The sequence below is a fragment of the Cornus florida genome, unplaced genomic scaffold (genome assembly GCF_030987335.1).
Source record: "Cornus florida cultivar Cherokee Brave unplaced genomic scaffold, ASM3098733v1 CherokeeBrave_3.0.0_Hap2_Chr02, whole genome shotgun sequence".
NCBI lineage: Eukaryota > Viridiplantae > Streptophyta > Magnoliopsida > Cornales > Cornaceae > Cornus > Cornus florida.
The window spans coordinates 7,369,281-7,393,297 of NW_026775572.1; the positions used below are offsets into that span (position 1 = coordinate 7,369,281).

The 24,017-nt window shown below is 32.3% G+C and overlaps 2 protein-coding genes across 4 annotated transcripts; one reads left to right on the forward strand and one right to left on the reverse strand.

Moving 5' to 3' along the window:
• Positions 1-7,125: 7,125 nt before the first annotated feature.
• LOC132293386 (transcription factor RAX2) lies at positions 7,126-9,250 on the forward strand. Its single transcript, XM_059790846.1, has 3 exons — positions 7,126-7,694; positions 7,840-7,969; positions 8,283-9,250. The coding sequence occupies exons 1-3, from the start codon at positions 7,559-7,561 to the stop codon at positions 9,022-9,024; spliced, it is 1,008 nt and encodes a 335-aa protein (XP_059646829.1). The 5' UTR covers positions 7,126-7,558; the 3' UTR covers positions 9,025-9,250.
• A 4,822-nt stretch (positions 9,251-14,072) lies between these two features.
• On the reverse strand, positions 14,073-20,768 carry LOC132293387 (uncharacterized). 3 transcript variants are annotated; one of them, XM_059790849.1, is made up of 6 exons: positions 20,482-20,768; positions 16,987-17,087; positions 15,881-15,994; positions 15,695-15,796; positions 15,534-15,609; positions 14,350-14,484 (listed from the first exon to the last, which is right to left on the reverse strand). In XM_059790849.1, exons 1-5 carry the CDS (start codon positions 20,726-20,728, stop codon positions 15,574-15,576), a joined length of 600 nt encoding a protein of 199 aa, XP_059646832.1. In that variant the 5' UTR covers positions 20,729-20,768; the 3' UTR covers positions 14,350-14,484; positions 15,534-15,573. The 3 variants fall into 3 exon arrangements, with proteins under 3 accessions (XP_059646830.1, XP_059646831.1, XP_059646832.1); XM_059790847.1 differs by lacking the exon at positions 15,534-15,609 and having other exon boundaries at positions 14,073-14,484; positions 20,482-20,767; XM_059790848.1 differs by lacking the exons at positions 15,534-15,609; positions 15,881-15,994 and having other exon boundaries at positions 14,073-14,484.
• Between the last annotated feature and the right edge of the window lie 3,249 nt (positions 20,769-24,017).

Consider the following 24,017-nt stretch of genomic DNA (forward strand, 5'->3'; position numbering starts at 1 on the left):
CAAATTTATTAAATAAAAGGAAATAATAACATGAGTGGGCCTATGAGAAAACTGGACTTTGATATATATATATATAATGGGTGAAAAATAATCTCAAAAAAACTTTTCAAATTCATCAACAAATGACACATATATAACGTGCATGGGAAATATATCAATAAAAAATTAAAAATTAAAATTAAAATCATTTTCATATGACACGTATATAACGTGAGTGGGAAATTTAACACTAAAAACTTCAGAAAAACAAAAACAAAACAAAAAAATCAAAATCAAAATCACCACAAATATCACACATAAAACATGCATGACAAATATGTACGACAAAAGTCAAAAGGTTTAACAAAAATGACTTAATTCAAAATTTTACATGGCTATGCTTCTTTTAGACTTGACGGATAATCCAATATTTGGAGGAGGAAAATTAATTGGATTACTTTCATCTCCATCGAGTATAGTTTATTAGGATTTATTAAATTTGCCTTTTGCGATTTAATAAAATTTTTATGTGTTAAATCACATAATTTTTCTGAACAAATGTCACTTTTATATTTTGTGCATATTTCGTTCCCACTTTAGTTGTGTGCTCCCGTTCTTAATTTTGCTTTCACCCTTCCTATGTGTGATGTAGCTCATTTGCTATATTAGCGATTGGGCAACCAAAGAGGTGATTTGAATCGTATCATGTATTAGCTAGGTGTCTATTTGTGTGTGTACCCACACTCCACACGCACATAAATAAATATCAATATCAATAGAGACCATGAATCACTGTCGACTTTTAAGTTCAAGTCAATGCAAGTGAAGACGATTGTCTTTTTGCAACTTTTACGTGTATCGTGGGGATGCAATTATTATATATATGACATGATATCCACGCAAGGGACATCTATTTCTGATTTTGGCCTTGTTGTAAAGTTATAATCATAGTCTTTTTTTAAATATTTTTTTATGGAAGAAGTAATCTCTATATTTTTGGGCAAAGCAAAACCTATATTATGTACCAATCAAATTTTGTTAGGTGATCCTACTTAAACCGATTTTGTTCTCTTCATCTACTAAAGAGTACTTATGGTCTCACTAACTTACCCAAAAAATAATAATAATAATAAAATACTTTGTAGGGCACATATATATGTTATGGTGTAGATGAACTAAACCTTGGCATTTTTTGTTTTGTAATTATCCTAGTTACAAATGCTTAATCTAGCAAAATAATCCATTTGATAATAATGTTTGATCCTTTTTTTCTTGAGAGTTTGGCGAAACTCAGTTAATTACCCAACTCAATTCAATAAAACATTTTCCCAATTCATGCCCAGATATAGAATTAATTTAAATTGAGCTCCAGCTATACAAATATTTTTCACTTTTAAAATTAATTATGCAATTAAATCAGGCCACGTTACACACTCACACACACACTTATATTGTATGGTTCTAGGCTTCTAGTAATTTTGTAACACTTACATTAATATTTGTTTGAGAGAATCTCCGGGCTATTGTTGTTTTTTCATGATTTTTCAAGTAAAGATTCCGTGACGAAGAAAAAATAACAAAAAGAGAGTCCATTCACAGGACCTAACTTAGCCAACTTCATTAATTAAGATTTTTGGAATCTCTATTTACGTGTTCATTGTTCTTTCTCTATTCTATCCTTAATTTATAATATATTTGACAAGAGAAAAGAGCTGACTTTAGGTTGTTCTTTCACTTAAATATTCAATTCATTATTCTCTGTATGCATAATTATTGCATTTTTTGAGTATATATATATATATATATATATATATATATATATATATAGTTTTTAAAAAAGATCATGTCATAAGCATATCGGAATCAAAATGCATTATGTAACCACGTAGGTGTAAAGTGATAGACTTACGATATACATGCATCTTGGTTTAATTCGAATGAATTACGAGAAAATTTTAGTATGGTTGTTTCAGTTTTTGTTTTCTAATAATTGAAATAAAAAAATTGTACAACAATTAAAAAAGATCATTTCATAAGCATATCGGAATCAAAATGCATTATGTAAGCACGTAGGTGTAAAGTGATAGACTTACGATATACATGCATCTTGGTTTGATTCGAATGAATTACAGGAAAATTTTAGTATGGTTGTTTCAGTTTTTGTTTTCTAATAATTGAAATAAAAAAATTGTACAACAACCGATTTGTTAGACAGTCCTCTAAGAACTGTTCTCTAAAAACTCTATTTAAAAAAATTTCGAATTTTTATTTTTAAAATTCTTCAGAACGTGACAAACCAAGCAAACTTTGTTTCTTCCAATTCAACATATGTTGGTTTAGTTTGCTGTTTGCTTTCTGAAAATTTTGGGGACAGTGCCACTAATAATGAAGCTTATATTATTATTTTGTCAAAACTTTAAATGTTTAATTATGTTAACGTATGTTTATATTTTTGCATAATCTTTGTTAAAAAATATTAATCAACGTAGAAATTAAATATTTCCATGACTTATATCCATTTGGAAAAATAAAATAAAAAACTAGAAGCATATATTCAGATATAGTATATACACAAACATACATCCATGGAGTACTAGAAGCTTGTTACAACAAAAATGTCAACGAAAAAGATGTTTTAATGCAAACAATCATTGACTTAAAAAGATTAGAATCGATATGGAGAGGATTCATGTGTTGTTAGGTAAGGTAGCATTGCGATAGCTTATTTAAAAAATATAAGAATGTGTGTGTATATATATAAAAGCTTTCAAACTTTACAATCATTTGCAACAAATATCCATTGTTTAGAGACCTTCAACCACCTCATGAATGATCTTTAATTTGAAACGTTGATTGTTCCCACAAGTCAAATTTAGAGGAAGTATGAGGATCTTGGTCCCAAGGAAAATAATGATATTTAATTGATGAAAAATGTACTTTTTAATTTACCGGGAAAAAAAAAAATACTTTTAATCTATTTTTCCAAACATTGTTCTTAGCATATTTGTTTAGATACACTAGCTAGGCATTTGGATTAGGGTCTTATTAAATACTAATAAATTAATGGTAGATGAAGTTGGGGACCAATAATAATATTTCACATGTTCCACACAATGAAGGAGACTGTCATGTGTGAAAGAAAGAAAATAAAGGGGAAAAGAAAAACACCAGTAGATTATTTTTTTCCTCCTCTCTTTGTCTTCTCATTCAATCAACAAGAATCAAACACTTAAATCCCATGACCCATCCTTTAATTCCTTGTAAAATGCTTTTTTTTTTTTTCTGGTAAATAAATTTTATTAAAAGGAGAATCTATATACAAACAAGAAGGAAAAGCCTCAATCCCAAAGAGATTCCTTTTAAAAATGTTGTATTTACACTTAACCACGTTTTAAAAAAAATTATATATATATATATATATCCTTGATCTTTTATTATTATGGTGGTGAAACAATATAGTAATTTGGAATTAAAGCTATAATGTCAAATCACGATTGAATCCACTAAATAATACAAGCAAAGGGTTTTATTCAGAATTAAGAATATTAATTTCTTTTAAGTTTGGTTAATTAATAATTTATTCAATTCCTCATTTATATATGACTCTCAAGTCTCAACCAAACACTGAATTGCAAATAAATATCTCTTCAAAAATATTTTTCCCCATTAGATTGATTCCCTAGTATTATGAAATGCTATACAGAAAGATGGACAACAATGAGAAAATAAATAAAAAGAAGAAAAGAAAAACTCTAATTACTGTAGGGAAAACATTTAAAGACAGAGGACAAAGTGGTCAATTCCTTCTACATGCGGGAAGGAAGAAACGCCTGGAGGACAGTAACACACTAGAACGAATTTTCATTAATTTAATAGTTTTTGTACAAATCTTAAAGGTGGTCCGTAATTTTTAATAATATTTGGTTCTTTCTTTTGGTTGGACATTAATCAACTTTAGTGTAAGCATGGCAAATGTGAGAATCATTTGCGTATCTGTCAAGGTTTTAATGACTCTAATTAAGAGGTTTTAATAAACTATTTTTTATTTTATAATACACGACTTTCAAAATAAATAGTATTACTTTCGTTCTTATCCTTTTAAAAAATTTTCACTCACAATTTTTGTGAATCAATATTATCGAAATAGGCGTTTAATATGAGATATAAGTAATATATAAGTATATAAAAGAATAGTAATGTTCAATTGCTCCCTATAAATAGTGCAAGGATTATATTATATATTAGCCGTAGGATCTAATCATATACTTTTTTTTAAGTATACGCACTTTCATTTATAGTCATAAGATTAGATCATACGGCTAATATATAATATAATCCTAAGAGTACTGTATAAAAGAAATATGACTAAAAATTATCTCAAATAACTCAAAAATAAAAAGTGATGATGAGTCAAAATTTTAAGAATGGACAACTAATATGGGATGAGTGATATTATCATGTACTACATTTTAAATTTTTATTCAGTTGAATTTTTAGTAAATAAAATGATAAAATTACTCGTTAAAATTTATAGCAATGTTTTTTTTTTTTTTTTTTTTTTATACTCAAGAATAGAAAAGAAAAAAAAAAAATCAACATAAAAATTTCATTGCAATGAAAATGTTTTGTCAATAAAATAAATACTATATATGTCACATATAATAATTAATGATGATAAAAAAAAAAATCATTATGAAAATTAAAATCATATACCATGAAATTTTTTATTATTATTGATAATTATTTTGACAAAAACTCATACACCTTCTTTGTAAATAGAAAAAATAATTATTTGATTGAAGAAAAAGTAAAGACAGGAACTATAAAATTATGAAAAAAATTCTAAGGATGTAAAAGTTAAAAACTCTCTTAAACCATCAACCTTTTGCTAATAGCCCCTCACTTGGAAAAATAAAAAATAAAAAATAAATCCTTCTAAACTACTTATAAAAGTGTGCAAATAAAATCATATCTCCGTGCTGCCGTCAATTCGTAATTTTATAAAATTACCAATATACCCATCACTAAAACAATGTGGTTTTGACAAGTTCATTTGGTAATTTAACATTCCAATAAAACTCTGCCATGTATTCTTGATCTGTAAAATTAAAATTGATTAGACCCATACGACCCACCAGAGAATGACAATTTTATTTTATTAAATTTAAAATCTTATAATTTTTATGTTTCCCAGATTCAATTTGATCCAAACATAAAATTTATACATCACTAAAACATTTATATCCATGATTATTGCATGGGCGGTTGCATATGTGGTCCAAGAGCGGTCTACGTATTCTTAAGTGAACATAGTCAAAGCAAATTAATATCACGATTAATCACCAAAATAAAAATAAAAATCTTAATATCACAATAACTTTTTTTTTGGTAAAATATTTTCTCTATTTTAGAAACTGAAACAGGAGTAATTATTCCATAAAAACAATGAATTTAGGGGCATACCGATTTAGTTTGAATCTAGTCATTTGAAGTTTGTATGTAAAATTAATTATGTTTATACATCACCTAATTTGATGGTTGACGTTTCAAGTTTTGTAGGAGTATATATATGTGTATGATCAAAAATAAAAATAAATAAAAAAGAATAAAAATTGTATATGGCACATGACTAATAGATACATATGCATGTGGGTGTCCAGTGATCAAAAAGTAGGGTGATGAGCTTTTCATTGACCAGATGGATGGGAGAGACTATTGGTACGTATTTGATTGGTTGATAGCTACATGCCAACCAATTAAATATAATCATAAAATTTGCCTCATCAGTTGATCTGAACCGTTAAACAAGTTGACTATATATATATACACACACACATATATGTTGATTGAAAAGTGCTGCTTGAATTTTATTGGCTAATTACTGAGTCCTTTGACCAAGAAGAAGCTAATCAATGGACGGCTAAGTTATCCATCTATATATATATATATTTATATTTATATTACTCAAAGTATGCACATAACATGCATAACCACACAACATTTCTTCTTCTCCGTTATTTAGACGTCAGCTGACTGATGCTATTACAGATGATCTTAATTTTGTAAAATTATGAATTAAACCCTTATTGTGTGTGTTCTATAGATAAATATGTGTGTGTGTGTGTGTGTTGTAGACAATGTTTGACATATAATTATATATACTGTTATACGCTCTTCATAGTCATGACTTAGGACTATTACGAGGATTTAACACTAAGACCTTAACTAAACTTTGAGGCATAAATTCAACACTCACATTAATTTCAAGTGCATGAAATTACAAAATATGTCACATGGCCACCATATTCACACATCACTGTCTTTGGAAATTAAATGTACACTGAAACTAAAAGTATATATATATAAATAAAAGAAAACCCCCCATCGCCTTCAAACCACCTAATTGATATCCAAGTATTGTCCCAAACCACCTACTAGTCTTTTTTATGCATGCAATTATATATACAAAAAATTTGCAAACATTATTACGTTATATAGTGACGGACCCAAAAAAAACTTATAAGAGGGAATGACTTTAAACAACAACAATATATGGTATGGTATCATTAGAAATTGAGTGGGGTATTCTTAACATTTTTACAAAAAATAGATATATAAAAACATTTTTTAAAAGTTCACAAAATTTATTGGTAATTTAATAAATAAATAAATAATTAATGGGGGTGGTCACCTCCACTAAGTCCTTAATGGGTCCGTGTCTGTATACCCTGATAATTCATCTGGGATTATAATTGCACCGACAGCATATGAACAATAAGAAAAAAAATATGAAATAGAGAAAGTAACATTTGTAATTCAATAGTAGACATTCAGAGTTTAAAATTCAATATTAAAAAAAATATATATATGTTGAGAGGTTGTCACAAAACTTAATGAGTACAGGGTGTGAAGCATTTTTGATTGAAAATGTTAGTGTTGAACACATTAATTGAAGAAGTAGAATAGTCTTCGTTTGGTTGTCCAAGTTGACAAATGTGTAACCTATGACTTGGCCTAATGCAAGAAAATGTGGAGCAATGGCCCATCCTTGTCAGTTTGTGAATTGTATGGCATTATTTGGGCACTCTTTGGATTCTTTCTTTGGTGAAATAGAAGGGAATAGAGAGACCAAATAAAGGCTATGTACATATAAGGTATTAGAAGGTGGTCTCTGTTGTAGCTAGATATATATAGATGGCATATATAGGATTTGTTTATGATGGAAAGTTCACTTAGCTAATCACATAAGAAAGTTAGACAACTGATGATTGAAATTAGGGAGGGTGTCTTTTGACTTGTACATCTCTCACTATAAACATATACTACTACTTGCTGCTGCTGCCCAAAAACACAAGTCCATCTTCTAAACAAACAAAAGCCACCTTCCCCCACACAGGTAATATTTAGCCCATCTTGAAACAACCCGTGTGTGGAGAGAGAGAGTCTTGTATCTCACAATAAATATATAATTGTTTCTCCAAAAACCAAAGTCTTTTCTATACAAACAAAGTCATCTTCCCGCAGCCATCAAATTAACACATCTTGATTGAGAGAGAGAGAGAGAGAGAGAGAGAGAGAGATGGGAAGAGCTCCTTGTTGTGACAAGGCAAATGTGAAGAAAGGGCCATGGTCACCTGAAGAAGATGCAAAGCTGAAAGAGTATATAGAGAAATATGGGACTGGAGGGAATTGGATTGCTCTCCCACAAAAAGCTGGTAATTACTTGGATTATATGTGTGTGTGTGTGTGTGTGTGTGTATTCATGAAAACTGAAACTCTTTCCTGAAATGGTTTCAATTTGTTAGTTCCTCTCGTGTTTTATATGATTTCTTTAATGATTGGTGTTGTTTGTATTAACAGGCCTCAGAAGATGTGGAAAAAGCTGTAGATTAAGATGGCTCAACTATCTTAGACCCAATATTAAACATGGAGAGTTCTCTGATGATGAAGATAGAATCATTTGCAGCCTCTTTGCTAGCATTGGAAGCAGGTACTTTCATCTCTTCTTTTCCAGTTTTCTTTTACTTTTCCCCTTTAATAAGCTTCTATTAATTCTCATCCTTATTTTCATCATTCTTTCCAAAAATTGTTTTTGGAATATTTCCTTTAAATTTGTCACACCCACTTGAAAATTAATTAGGTTCTCCTTGAAAATTATAAAGTTGGGGCTTAAGGGAAATTAATTATAAAGTTACTTGCTCCATGAATCTACTATTTTTGGACAATTTTTGTGGTAGTTTAATTCCATATATGCATGACAAATTTAGATATCTCATAAATATACCCATTTTTCCAAAGTTCAGGTGGTCAATAATAGCAGCTCAGTTACCAGGAAGGACTGATAATGATATAAAGAACTATTGGAACACCAAGCTGAAGAAGAAGCTACTGGGGATGACTCCCTCTCTGAAAAGACCTCACCACCAAGCTGCTGCTATAACCTACCCATCATCATTATCATTTCTTCATCACACTCCATCATCATCATTATCATCCTATTCAGCACCTTCTACAAGATGCAGCAACAACAACACTTACTATACCAACCCTACTACTACTGCTACTACTACCTCTTTCATAGGTTATCAAGATCATCAGCCCACCATTTCAATCCCATCAAATCTTTTGAACACTTCTACTACGACTACTAAAGTTGTTCAAACCCAAGAGGGGTATGTGGGCCCCATTCATAATTTTCAAGTGAAGGACTGCAGCAGCAGCCTCCTCATGTTTGGAAATGATCAAGCTGCTGCTAGTTGCAGTTCTAATTCTGATGGGAGTTGGAACAACCAGATCAGCCATGGCAAGGATGTTGTAGATCAATATGGTTGTTTCTACAGTGGGGTTGATGAGAACCAGAAGTTCATGATTTCTAATGGTAGTACTAATGCCTCCAATGGGTTGTATGGTGATCATCAAACTCCATTAATAGACTATGGGCTTGAGGAGATTAAGGAGCTTATTAGCACTAATATCTGTAACAACTTCAATATCTTTGTTGATGAAAGCAAGAGTACTTGTGGGGAAAAAGTGATGTACTACTGATGATGCTGACTACTGTAAGTACAATCAGAAGATTTGAAGGGTAAGGTAAGATGTGGATGCATGGGGTTAAAAGATTCAGATTCAGATTCAGACTCAAGTTTGTGGAGGGTTTTTTTTTTTATTATTATTATTTTTTTTTTGGATGATGATGGAACACTTTTTGACAGTACATGGTAAAAAGTTTCCTTTGTGCATTTCTTTTATGGACAAATGATGTTATGTGTTAGGCACAGCTTTTTTTAACTGCACCATTCAGAAATAAATGTCATGGAAACTAGAGAAACATCATTTTCCAAGAATCAAACTTCAAAGTGAAAACATACATGCACTATTTTTTAATGTGGTGGTGGAAGGAGACTGTCAGAATGTCATGGGAAGGTCCCCTCAGGCTCCTCTTGTTGCGGTGGTTCTTGAGGATGTTTCTCATATGCTTAGTGTCTCTCCTGGTTTTGATCTTGCTTGGACCCCTAGGTCTTGTAATGGTGTCGCTCATGCTTTGGGTAAACATGCCCTTAAATCTAAATCTTCTGATTTCAGTTGGGAGGTGTGGCCTATATGGCTCTGTGGTTGAGAAGGATATCCTTTCTCTTCCTGGTTGAGTCCTGTTGTTTTTGTTTTGTGGTTTTGTCTCTCTTGTTGCTTTTGGTTAAAGGCTTAAAAGTGAAAACATACATGCACTATTTTTTATATTTTCCTTTTTAATTCATTTATGTTCCTTCAGTTTCTGATAGTGTTTTCTTTTAATTTGAAACTTGTCAAGCCCAAGGTGATCAGAAAGAACCTTGGTTTTTTGTGGATATTAAATTAGCTTGATTTTAATCCTAATCTAACACATTTTTTCTAATTAGAGACCGGCCTTAACTCAAAAATCAACATCCCACCGGCATCATTGATTAATGCAGATTGTTTCTACCATTCTTATGAAATGGGCACAGCTGATTATGACGCGTCTCGCTTGAGAAAACCGCTAGATGAGATTGAATTTAATTTAATTTCTTAAGATGAGCTATAGTCAATGTATTTCAGATTTTATAATGGTGAATGATTTGTATAATTGTACATGTGATCAGTGTTTCAATCACTGATCACCCTTTGATTAGGACTTGTGGGGTTGGAAGGGGCAAAAGGCTATATTAGAAAATGAATTAATGATAAACAAAGTCCAACTTGGGGAACAAAAGGTTTTTAAAAAATGGAAAGAATCCTCATAGGGAAGCAGTCTAAGGGCTCCAAGAAAGTATAAATCTCAGTATATATGATGCCTGGTTTGATCATTGGTTGATATGTTTTAAATTGCTGTATTGTTTGGACAAAGTGAGTCAATTAATAAGTTTATCCCAAGAAAATAAAGAAAAGAAATCTTGAAAGATGAATGCATTGACCTCTTCAAATTTTTTGTTTGCTTGTGTGATTAGCAATAGATTAATGGGGCTGCCAGCTATAGCAATAATTTCATGATTAAAATGACTAAAATTAAAGCTCTGGGGAAAAAGCTTTCTAGGAATGTCTTTTCTAGTGGAGTGCAAAAGGTCAAAAGGTGTTGCACCTAATGAACCAAGAAATCTGTTAAGACACCATTTTGCATATGGTTTTTTCTGATTAGTATTCTTTACTTTATATATACAAAATGATTAACAGATAAGCTTTGGATGTTTGTATCAAAAAAGGGTATCCAAATTTGAATGAGAGAGGCTCATATGATTCATATGAATATATCTGTCCATATATAGTGCTCAACAGTGATTAATTGATGACAACTGCAATCTAAGCATATGATCTATATATCGGGGCACCAAAGCACCATATATGAGTGGAATATTGCTATATATATAAAAGCACACATGCATACATACTGTAAGCACAGATGAACATAATTAAATGGTAGTTTTAAAAGTAAGCACCCATTACAAGACTAAATGACATTTTCAAGGTTGTTTAAGACAATTGTTCATGAGAATCAATTGTAGTACGTCTTTAAACCTTTTGCTTCTGAAAAGAAAATAAATAAAAAAATAAAAAAATGGAAAAGAAAATTGTAGTCTTTAAACTCTCAAGGATATAAGCTTTTTATGCTGTAATGGTGGTGGCAACCACAATTGATTGCATGCCGGAAGCACAAGCATATGATGGTTTTATAAAGACCAGTCATCTTCAAATCAATTGATCATGATTCTGTAGAGACGTACTGTTTATGTGTTAGAGGTTCTTATCCCACATTAGATTTGGATGAGAAAGTTATCAACTAGTAAAAAAATGATATGTGGCAATACAGTTTTTGAGTTTTAGGTCAAACAGCAAATGCCCAACCTATTTACAAGCGGTATCAGAATAAGGCCATTCGATTGACGTCGCGTCAAGTGTTCACACAGGTGGTGTCTTGGTTTGGATCCATGTCACGTCAAGCGTCCACATGAGTTGTGTCTTGGTTTGGATCTAGTTTGTTATTAAATTCTCTTACCGTATCGAATACCGAGAGGCAGAGTGATTCGGTGTTACTAAGATCGAATTCAATTGGAGAAGTTGTTGGACTAATAAGGGCAGGGACTCAGCGTGCATATTTGAACCCTTGGAGAAGTTGTTGGACTAATAAGGGCAGGGACTTAGCGTGCATATTTGAACCCTTAACATCATGGTTGCGTCAATTCAATCAGGCTACAAGGAGATAGGTTTGAGAGAGTGTGTGAGGTTGATTAACTGATCATTTGGCTGTTTTAGTAATTTACAGCGGCCATTATTTTTCAATGCAAAAGCCATCAGGTCTGAGTCCGAGAACACGCATATACGTGTCCATGTATGAGAGGGAGAGAGAGAGTTGAAAAACTTGGAAGTACAGTTTCAACATTATGATATATAAATTACTATAGGGTTAACTTTTTCTGTAAGATTATTGAAAATCATGGCTTTTGATGCATGTCTTTTCAAGAAACAACATTCAAATTCAACTTCTCTTGGTAAAAGCAAAATAAAGAGGAACCATCAAATTCCACACTTCTTTTTCTAAACCATAATTAGCATTCTAATGACCTTTCTAGAGCATAATTAACATTCTAATGACCAAAGGATAAACCTGTTTTTGTAGATTCAAAACCCAAAAGGCAGCCTCAGCCTGCCTTTTTTTCCAACAGCTTCATATGAGCTCTCCTGGTTAAATTTGGACACTCATTTGGACACTCTACAATTAGGTCACCGGATAATAATGCCTCTAAAAATTCCATTTGCCTACGATAAAATCATAAAAACTTATAAATAACTCCTCACTGTTCAAGCCATGAAGTGACTTATATGTCCTCTTTTTATATTTTCCCAAAAGTCAAAATTTTTTTTCTTCTCCTAATTAAAAAAATAATAATTTCTTATATACTTAACAACTTTTTTCTTTCACATACAAGGTCATTTTTGTAATTTCATATTTAAAAGGTTAATTTTTAATAAGGGGTCACCTATAAAAACATCAAACTTGAGGGTGTTTTTCTTTTTATTTTTCCCTTCAATATATTCCAATTTTAGATATATAAATTTACAGTACAATTGAATCTAAATCCTCTGTGGTAGAACGCACCAAGTTGAATAACAACACTGAACCTTTTTTTAAAACGAATAGCATTGAAAAGATCATACCACATGTGTAACATACATTGTGATTTAATTTGAATCATCAACTACTTAATAACATATGATCAAGCTTTATAGAATAGATTCATTCCATACCATATACATAGACAATCAACTATTCTTAAAGATTATAACAATTGATAATCTTTGACAAAAAGCATTGGAAGCAAAAATAAAATAAAATAAAATAAAATGATTTGAAACTTGAAATAGATGTTAAGCAACAATCTAAGGTTGCTCACTCTCACTCATGTAATAAATAACAAAACTAGTGGAGAATGGGGCACATCTGGACTCAATGTCCCATTTCATAGACCCAAAATTCAAAAAATTGGAATGATGTTAAAATGCTTCAAGAGTTGATTTTAAAGATGCAAAAAGAGAATAAAAACTGTGGCCAATAAAGTACAAGTCAAAATGCATCTCCCCTAAACTAAAAGGCAGCACTTATCTACCAAATTTCTTTGTAGATGTCTTCAATATACATTTGAGTTGGCTTAGATACACCCAGAAAAAATAAAAATAAAAATAAAAATTGGGGGATAATCATATAGGATTTGGTGGGAAAAGGGGCTCAAAGCGCAATAAAGCATAATCATGTTATTGATAATGAGTTGGCTTTGGTTATGAGACTATTCCAAAATGAAAATCATGAGATACCAAATGAAATGCAAAATTCAATCAGCAATAAAATGTTCAATGGTACATGCAATACAATATTAACACGTGAGTCGTATGTGTTAATGTCAGCTTGTCTAAACTTCGTACTATAATTGATAGCATTTGCATATGAACCATATGCATGAATGCCATATGATTGCTGGTGGACTCTGAGGTTGCTGATGCACAAATATGGGACATGAGTGGATAGTTTTATCAAGGAGTAGGGCTAACATATGAATCATGTGAATCAACTTTCTAAAAAGTAAGCCACTGAAACATAAGGCCAAAATAAGCTACATTTCTAAACCTAAGCCTAAAATTCAGCTATTTATATAGGATAAGAATCTTAATCACTACAAACTACTACAAACTATGAATCCGTTTTACATCTTTAACAAATATTCTGATATATTCAACAATCCTGAAAATGTGACCTGCAAACTTTTAGCTCAAATAATCATCCATTTACTGTCAACCAGGTGTGAAGAAAAGCTGCTAGTTGTTCCATGTTGATGCAACGCACAAACAGAAAAAGTAAAATTTCAATGTCTTTATTTCCTGACAAATAAAAGAGGTTGAATTTTCTGGCATTACAACAATTGGGTCGATATTGCATTCAAATGGCCCATCTTCACTTGTAAATTGTGACTTCAACATTAGTTGCGGTGTGAAACGTGAGAAACAAAGCTGGATGGAGAGAATTATGCTCAGGGCTTAACAGAAAAGATGGGGGACTAGTGTCCTCTCAGAAGAATTTCTATACAAATGCCGCGGGAAGTAACCTGCTAATTATTTAAGATCAACGGTAAACCTTGAATATGTAAAGTTTCTCCAATAGACTTAAAGTAGCATCTTGAGGTGCGCACAGGCACAAATAATTGTGTATGATCAATTGAATATTAACATCAAGCATACAACGAAAATAAGTAAAAGCATTATGGTTTTGTACACAGAAACACAACAAATTTATGTACAAAATGCACAAACAATGGTTAGAAGAATCGAGTAATTCATCTACAAGAAGTCCCACTGCCAATAGACCTTCTCTACAATGCCTCCACCGCTCTGAACAGCAAGGTGGAGTGTTTCAGAAGCAGGAGGAACCCCCCAAAGTAGAGGTACTGCGACGGTCATTGTTAGCTTTTCATGCAAACCGCCCTTGCTTGCCTTTTCTGCAGCAACAATCTGATCATTGAATAAAAAAAACTAGTAAGGCAAGACGTTGGATCTAATATGGTGATGAACAAAATATAAAGGATAAGATGCGTTGCACTCCTGTGTGGACCCCCTGTGACCAGTGGGGCTGGTTTCATCCTTCGTGATGGACACTCATGAAAGGACAGGAGGAGGAGGACGAGGATGGTGCAGCAGCAGTGTGAGAGAGAGGATGGAAAGAGGGGGGAGGGAGGATATCGATGGGCCAACTCTCATCATGTTTAAGGTGGAGCACAGGCAATAGGGATTTCAATCAATGTGCCGGTGGCTCCCAGTACGATCTGTATGTCCACATCCAGCACAAGCACAAGTGTAGTCTGAAACTTTTTTTGCACCCAATGGCGGTGTTCAAGCAATAGGGCCAAAACCCAAGGATTAAAACCAGTCATGACACAAGGGGGAGAAAATTTTTAGACTTTAAAACGATCGAAACAACATTACATGTTGAAAAAGAGTGCATGTCAAGCCCAACCTTGAGAGCTTAACACTTCGATTGACATCATAACGGCAAAATACAGATAAAGGAGCTCAAGATATCAAAAATTAATTGGGAGGGTAAACATGAACAAGAAAAGTGGGTAAGAAATACGAGACATGGACTATAAACTTAAAGTGCCAAATGGACACATTTACGAACACTATAAAACTTCAACAAATATATATAGAAGAAAATTACTTTCGATTTTTTTTTTTTTTCGATTTATTAATATATATGAGTATTGGAATTAAATAGGCCATTACCAGTGGTGGTCCTGTCGATTCATGAGCCTTGTTTATTCTAGAAAATCTCTTAACTATTCCAAAACCAGAAAGAATTCGATTACCCAAATTTCCAAACAAATAGTCAGCCAAGTCATTCTGAAAACATTTACCCAAAATTTTGTCTTCCAACGAGGAAAACTATCCAGCTAAAACTTGAACCATTCAAAGTTCCCCTCAAAAGATATAATCCTTCAGAAAAATTGAAACAAAAAAGTAGAAGATCCCACGAAAGTCATCAAAGTTAAGTCTGGACTCACAGAAACTCCTTTGCTATGCTGCCTCAACGCTGAGGTTGGATCACAAACCATGAGATGGTTTTGGAGCCTGAACCATCTACTGGATTGTGTTGTTCAGCCATATATTAGACCCACTAAAATCAAAATACACCAAAATATTCAAAAAAGAAACTGATTAATACCTCCCCACCATGCTCCAAGACAGTGTCTTCCACAGCATCACTTAGCATCTCTATGGAACGGCAAAACCCCAAGATACATAATCTTCTGCTCGCATCAAGCCCCTACAAAGACCAATACCCATGCCCATAAGACAAAGTGCTGAAAGATCAAAGTATCATGCAAAAAATATCATAAGATACGGTTACATTTGTTGCTGCAATATCAAAAAGTGCACCCAGACATAGGCGTTGATTTGGATCCATGTAATCGCTCTCCTGAAAGCGATGCCTTTGAGAAGTTTTTGACTTCCCTTGCTTCCTCTGTTGTCAAAAAGTATATGTTCCTTTATTTAATTGTATTAAAGTTTAGAAATGAGACATTGTTAATGAAAAGAAAATGAGATACAAGGTTAAAAGAACACGTCTATCATGCTCAAAAGATCATATTGTATTCCAATATATCTTTTTGTTAAACTAGGGGAGGCCAATATGCAACTAAGAAACCTATTGGTGAAATCATTCTCATTTATGTGTGCATATCAATCCATCCAATAGACCACCCGCTGAAACCTTTACAAAAACAAAATAGTTTCAAGAAATTGAGGCAAATACCAGAAAGTGATATGAAATAGAATTGGTATATTGGAGTCACTCAAATAGAGATGTGGCAACACCATAAATCTGCCAAAACATCAAAATGTGTTGCAGCTTCCAACCAATTCAAATGGACTAATAATCACTACAAGCACCAAATATCCACAGAGGTGGCTTAAGCCCTTGGCAATTAGGCCCCACTTGAAAAGGTCCAATAATATACTCTCCTTGTAGGCTTTCCTTAAAATTTAATATTTTCCAATTCCTTAACAAGAAATTTAAAATATAAATATTTTCCAATTCCTAGGATTTTAAACTTCTATTCGAATCACGTCTCTTTTCTCATAAATTTCCTCACCAGTCTTAAAATTCTTACAACTTATTATTATCTTTTTACACTCTAGACATCTTACTTAAAATTTGTGTGATTATTGTCAAAAACCTTATTTTTCATTCCTCAAGTCATACGTTAAAGAAAAGTTTCTATTCGAAAATTTCTCAAAATTATCAAAGGACATCCAAAAAAATCTGCTTGAGAATGAAAAATAACTGAAAAGCAATGCCATAACTTCAAAATTTTGTTTGGGTTTAGCTGGGATTCTAAAAAATTTGCTTTAAGCCTTAAATATCCAACTAATGTTTTAGAGTAATAGTTACTAACCTCCCTTCCTATTGTAGGAATAAAGATGTCTAATAAAGTACAATGAAAAATAACGTACATCTGATGAAGGGATACGCCGAGGAACCATAGAGCCTCCAATTTGAATGAGTCCGTCAGCAGTGAACAATGTGATCCTTTCCTCAGGAACCCATTGAATAGCTGTAAAGGCAACAACAAAGCCCTCCTTTCATGGAGTAGCAAGGAAATTTATGGAAAAGAATACGATGTTCTTATTAAATAACACAAAAACTCAATCAATCTTCACATAAAATAGACCATCTAACAATATGATGATAAGCCTAAATTTAATTGTAATATGTCATGACATAAAAGCAAGACACCCATATGAGAAATGCAGAAATGCGATAATGTTCCTTTCATTAAATTATTTACTTCAAAAAAGTGAATTGCCCATATTGCACACACTATATTACATAAAATAAAATAAAAAAAACCCACCATTTTTCACTCAAGAATTAATATAAAAGAAGAATATCTAAAAATATGTATATTCAGTTGTGTCCCCCTTTTCTTGGATTTAAGAGTTGATTAATCCGATACTTAGACACATCCCCATCACTGACTGTACCCAAGTCCATAGGTTTGTTCTTGCATTTCCAAGTGCTGAAGTCTGCTTACGTACCGAAAGCTTTCACAAACGCTTCATTTGTTTCAGTGGAAAACAAATCAGAAAAAGAAATGTGTTGGTCCTTATAGATGAGGCAGCCTATTTTTGGGACTCTATGACTATTAAGTCATATTGTTGAAAAAAGTGACAAAAACCAGCTATCTGAAGCTGGTTTGTCAGCTTATTTTCTGGAAAATGGTATCCAAGAAAAAGAGAATACAAACACTTTAAAGAAGTGCAGACTGTCATTCAAGGGCGGAGCCAGGAATTTGTTTCGGGGTGGGGGGCGGACAATAAGTCAAAAAATAGAACTGTAATAATGGTGGAATAATAGCATTTAATAATTTGAAAAATAATTATTTAAAAAAAATGAAAACATAAAATACCAACCTTAAGAGTCCTTTTAGCAACAAATTTAATTACCAAACTTTGAAGAGGAAAAATATATATATATATAGTTTGAATAAAGGAATGCATTTATTTTTTAAGAGAATATAAAAAAGAAGAAGAAGAAGAAGAGGAGGAGTAAGAATGAAAAGAAGGAAAATTTAAAGATATTTTTAAAAAATTATTATTTTAGTGGGCATTTTTGTAAAATTTTATAAATTATAGGCCTATTTGCAATAAAAATTAATTGGCCCAAGGGAAAATAATTATTTCAGGGGGCATTTTTCACTTTTTATAAATTATTGGCCTATGTGTAATAAAAATTAATGGCCATTTTCTAGAAAAAAATTCTTTTAGGGGGGGCATTTTGAAAACTTTTATAAATCATAGGCCAATTTGTAATTAAAACTAATGGGCCAGCATGGGGCCCCCCTGGGCCTATGCTGGCTCCGCCCCTGCTGTCATTAACATAAGGAACGTAAGGGAAAGCAGTGAAATATAAAAGAAACAGGTCAACAACTAACGCTTAGTTAACGCAAAAGGTTCACAGTATAGAAATTTAGTTACTGGATTTGCATTAGTTCACAGGTTTGATGCCAGATGCTAGCTTTAATAATAGGTGCTAAATGGATGAGAAAAACTGCTCAACTTCATAATATTTGAAATGAAAATATAAAATCCTCAATGGAGAATCGAGTGGGTATATAAGTAAACCTTCTGATCAGGCCACAAAAAAGAAAAGAAGGAAAGAAAATCATTTCAGGTTTTGAACATGCTTTCTATTTCAGCTTTTCTCCAGAGTATTTCACAAATATAAATATGAAAAAGGTAAAAGAAGGTAACAGCGGCATTATTTAAAAAAATAATGACATTACTTGCTGCCACTATCATGAATAATGAAAATTAAGAAATGAGAACTAGCAAAATATGGGAACCAGATTGAAAAGAGGGGTCAAACGAAGTGCAAGGACATATTAGGAGTGGAAGGAGGGTGATGCAGAATCCCGAGCCAAGTGGTCTACGCGCTTGCTATAGGTGTAGATGTAGAGGATGATTTATGATTTATGATTTATGATTTATTTTTTATTTTTATATATTACTTTCCATATTTATTCAGGAATTTAGGTTTCCTATTAGAGTCTATTGTGATGCCCATATATAGGGCCCGGTGATTGATACATTGTGAGGTACTTTTTCATGAATATTGATTAAATACAAAGATTATTATTGAGAATTCTTCCCCCTTAGTCTCTTCTCTTCTCTTCTCTTTCACTCTCTCTCTCTCTCTCTTTTTTTCCTTAGTTAGTACTCACACACACATGCCTCCACTGAGGCTCGAACCCCTGACCTCCCTTTGAGAGGTAGGAGCCTAGTACCGCTAGGCAATTGGCGTATTGGTCTTTCTTGTTCTCCTTGAATTTTGATATCGAAACACCCCTACCCCTACCCCGTCCTGCATCAAGTTTGTCTCTAACACTCCTTCCGGTTCCACTCTACATTGAGTTACAATAAGGTTGGAATCCCACAGTTTTTTTCCCCACGAAATCTTTCACAAAAATGGTGTTTTATATTTTGATAGAATATATGATCACAGATTCAGGTTACCCGTCACTAGAGATGTTAATAGATTCAGCATAAGAGTACTCAATCCAAAATTTCAGTCTACTAAAAAGTATAAACCATTTTATAAGCAACACAGAAGAACTGATCCTTTTGCAAGCGTGTAAGTTATATAAAGACTAAAATTGTGCACAAAACAAGAGGAAAAAAATAAACCCAAAGAACCTTATAACGAATTTGTCAGCTAACATCTGTCCAAAAGAAACAAGAAAGCAAGGGAGGAAAGTTGACAATAAACGTTGTCAACTGCTCAATAGGGCTTCAGAACCCACATTTAAATGGGTTAGAATTTAGAAAAGAACATATTTAATGTGACCTACTCTAAACGACATACTAATTAAGCTAAGACGATTGTAGGAGTCTGAAATAGTGAAATATAAAGTGCATAAGCAACATATTATACCTTCTCCTCGTGCCCTCCAAAAAAATAAATAAATAAATAAGTGTGTATATATATGGATAACTAATACAGTCGGATTCAAAAGTTAATACTGTAAAATAAACAAAAACTTCAAAACTTTATAACAAGTTGGGACAGGAAGGAAAGAATCAAAATTCCAAGTTTTGTTTCTTTTTTATTTTCAGATAATTTCTTCACAATGAAACCAAGAACAAGAAATAATTCATATCTTTATGGTTGATAAACACTTTTTTAATGCATTTAAAGGACCGAATAGTGCTTCGAATATCTAACCTAATGTATGCATATCACATATCACCAATCGTGGGCTCAAGATTTCATAAATCAAAACCTAATTAATCCTACAAGATACAATAAGATCTCAGATTCAGTCGGACGTGAACTGGATCGAGAATAAATGAACAAAAAGTCATTTAAGCAATCAAACTAAAAAAAATTAAAAACAAATAGTCTAAAGAAAAACATCAAGAAAGAAACGCAAGAAATCAAGAACATACCACCGTCTTCGTCGGAAGAATCCCAGGGATAGAATCCAAATGGATCATCGCCGAGGTAATTGCCGGAATTGGAAGCTTTTGCTCTGAAATGGACGAAGGAAGAGAGCGATTGAGGGCGAAGAAGAGAGAAATTGACGAGCGAAGTGAGAGGTGAGGGAGAGAGAGAGGGAAAGGTTTCTTTAGAGCGAGAAGTAGAAGTGAGAGAAGAAGAAAGAGTGGAGAAGCAGAGGGCACCGGTTTCTGCCATTGTAGAGAGAGAAGGGGGGGGGGGTGAGGGTGGGCTTGGGGGTCCGGAATCTGATGGATTTGGGAAAGGTGTGGAATCTGATAAATAGTAGTAGTATTAGGCGGAAGGAGCAAAGGAAAGGAAATGGATGGATGACTGTTTGACGCCACATATTGGTGTCAACTAATGAGACGTTTTATTACAATATCCATATAAATTAAAGCCCATAAACCGGGTTTAAAACGGTTGGTCGGTTGGTCCTATGAATCCTGTTTGTTTCCCACGAAATTTTATGCTAGTTTTTGCCGAGAAACAAAATCACAAGTCAAGAGAGAGAACGTTTTTTTTTTAATACCATTATTATATTGTCTTGTCTCCAATCTGTAATTTATATGTTATTTGTACTGCTTTTTTTTTTCCATATTATTTAAAATATATATATTTTTTCAATTAAAAAAATTATCTGAAAGTTATTTATTTCAAATAGCTTCATTTGACTTTGTCTAATATAAAAAAGCAATAGGTAAATAAAAAAATTCTTATGCAACTTTCATACACTCCAAAAGTCCAAAGTCCAAACAATAAAATAAAAACATAAAATTTCCATCTTAATCAATAAAAATTCAAGAATGTACTTCGCTTCCTAACCTTCACCAAACTGAGAAAAAGCAATCTTAAATTATTTTTTACAAAAAACAAATATTTTCCATCGGTTATTTGTTTCCTAACTAGGCCTAAAACTCTGGACGACTACAATATTACCCAATTACAGCTTAAAAACTGCTGAATAATTGCAAGTGTCAGGGCCATAGTTGAGCTCACGGTACGCTTACTTGGGCCATATATCCCAGGGCCATCCAGGCAAACAAGCACGTAGGATATGCGCTCAGTGACAAAAGGCCCAAGGATGAAACAATAAGTTCTAATGGTCATTCTATAACCCATTTGTCTCACTTGGAGTCTTGGACCAACAAAAGTTCAAAACTTCAAACTCGATCTCATGTTGATATATTGGTACATGTCTACTTTTTCTTAATTAGTACAAGCATATAATAATAATTGTCAAGATAAAAATAGATTAGTATATTAGAAGAAAAAGCTTTCATTAGAATTGAGAAGTTCAACATGTATCCCATGAGTAGTAGACAATTTTTAAGGTTAGGAGTGGGTTTGAAACACATCTTAAATTTGTTTGGATACTCCTCCTCTTATTCCGTATAGGGTGGTAGTAAAAAATGCATATTTTATCGTATCTTTTAAATTTTTTTTTTTTTTTGATAACTTAGAACTCCCCAAGACACGACCCTTACGGATCCTACCCTGAAGCACCAAACTGGGAATATGGCAGCCTGCCCCATAGCTACAATACCAGGTAAGTCGACGAAACTAGACACCCCCTGAAAGTTCAAAAATGCACAAAGACACTCCTTTATATGAGAAATTGACCAAATTACCCTTTGACCGTTTAGGAGACTTTAGGAGACTTTTTTAACTTTACAATTTAATAAATTGGACTAATCTACTCTCATGAACAATTTATGCCAAAAAAAAAAATTATATTGTTCACATTTTTTTTTTTTTTTGTTATTTACTTTATAAATGTCCCAACTTCTTAAAAATGTAGACATCTAAGATGATTTTTTGATCCAATACATATATTTCAAATAAATTATATTTTGCTATTACTTCTTTTCTTTTTCTTTTTTTATTTTTAAATTAAGATACTTAATTCTTTCATCTAAAAAATTAAACCAATCTCTTTTCCTTAAAAATAAAAAATATGGTACCAGCATAATTTTATGCATCATAAATTATATATCAAATATTATGCATTTTCCAACATAAAAGAAAATAGTACCAGTATAACTTTATGCATGCCCTTTTTTTTTTTCCCTCTTTTATGTTGAAAAATGCATAATATTTTATATATAATTTAAGATGCAAAAAGTTATACCGGTACCATATTTTTTATTTTTCAGGAAAAGAGATTGGTTTAATTTTTTTAGATAAAAGAATTAAGCATCTTAATTTAAAAATAAAAAAAGAAAAGAAGTAATAACAAAATATAATTTATTTGAAATATATATATTGGATCAAAAAATCATTTTAGACGTCTACATTTTTTAAAAGTTGGGACATTTATAAAGTAAATAACAAAAATATATATATATATATATATAAAGTTTTTTATTTTTTTTTTTTTATGCATAAATTGTTCATGAGAATAGAGTGGTCCAATTTATTAAATTGTAAAGTTAAAAAAGTCTCATAAACGGTCAATGGGTAATTTGGTCAATTTTTTATGTAAAGGGGTGTCTTTGTTTATTTTTGAACCTTCAGGGGGTGTCTTTGTCCAAAAAACAAGTAAGTTTCCTCTTAGTGTCCTTTTGTCAAACCTCAGGGGGTGTAACTGTACTTTACCCAAAAAAAATTTAGCCAGTTGTCCAATGCCCTCTCTATCTGCAGATAACTCCATAGAGAGAAATTATAGAGCCCACAAATAAGGCCATCTACTTGCCCCCCCCCCCCCCTCCTCCCCCCGGCGCACTGACACAAAGCCACTCTAGAGTGGGTTGCGCCCCGAATGCTCTAAGACACTAGCTGCTATACCATAACTCATAAGCCCACCTATTTCATTTTTTTTTTTTTAAAGATGTGGTCCTATGTTGTTTTAATCATAAATTCCAAATAAATTGATTTTTCATCGATGTATTTCACATTTTTGTTTAAATCACCGAACGCCTTGTAGCTTACTTACATTCTGAAGATGAAGAATTCGAATCTCTTTACGACCAATCTTACTAAATTTTTACTTAGCATTTATTTGACCTACCATAAAATAATTTTTTATTATGTGCATGTCTGTTTGTCAATAACAATAAGCATAAACTTCATTGTTGTGTAGTTGAGCTTATATACTATATAGTATAAAGTTGACTTGCATTCGTATTTTTCTGGCACCTAACTGTGAGAAGGGCCATATTTTAATGGCAGCATAGAGAGTCCAAAATGGTGCACTCATTCACAAATTCAGAACTCAGTTACTGTCAGGTTTCCATTGACCGCTTGCACTTCACATGCATATAAAAATGTGTGGTCTGGTGTTTTCTGGTAGTCAATGTAAGGATTTAACCTAGATGAAAACTTGATACCCAAAAAAAAAAAAAAATGAAACTATTTAAGATAAATAAATAATAAAAAAAGAGATTTTTACATATAAGTAAATATAACTAAAGTATATTACCATTTGGTGAGCGTAGTTTTAATATTTACAAATACATTAACCAATTTATATTTAAGCCTCTCTCGT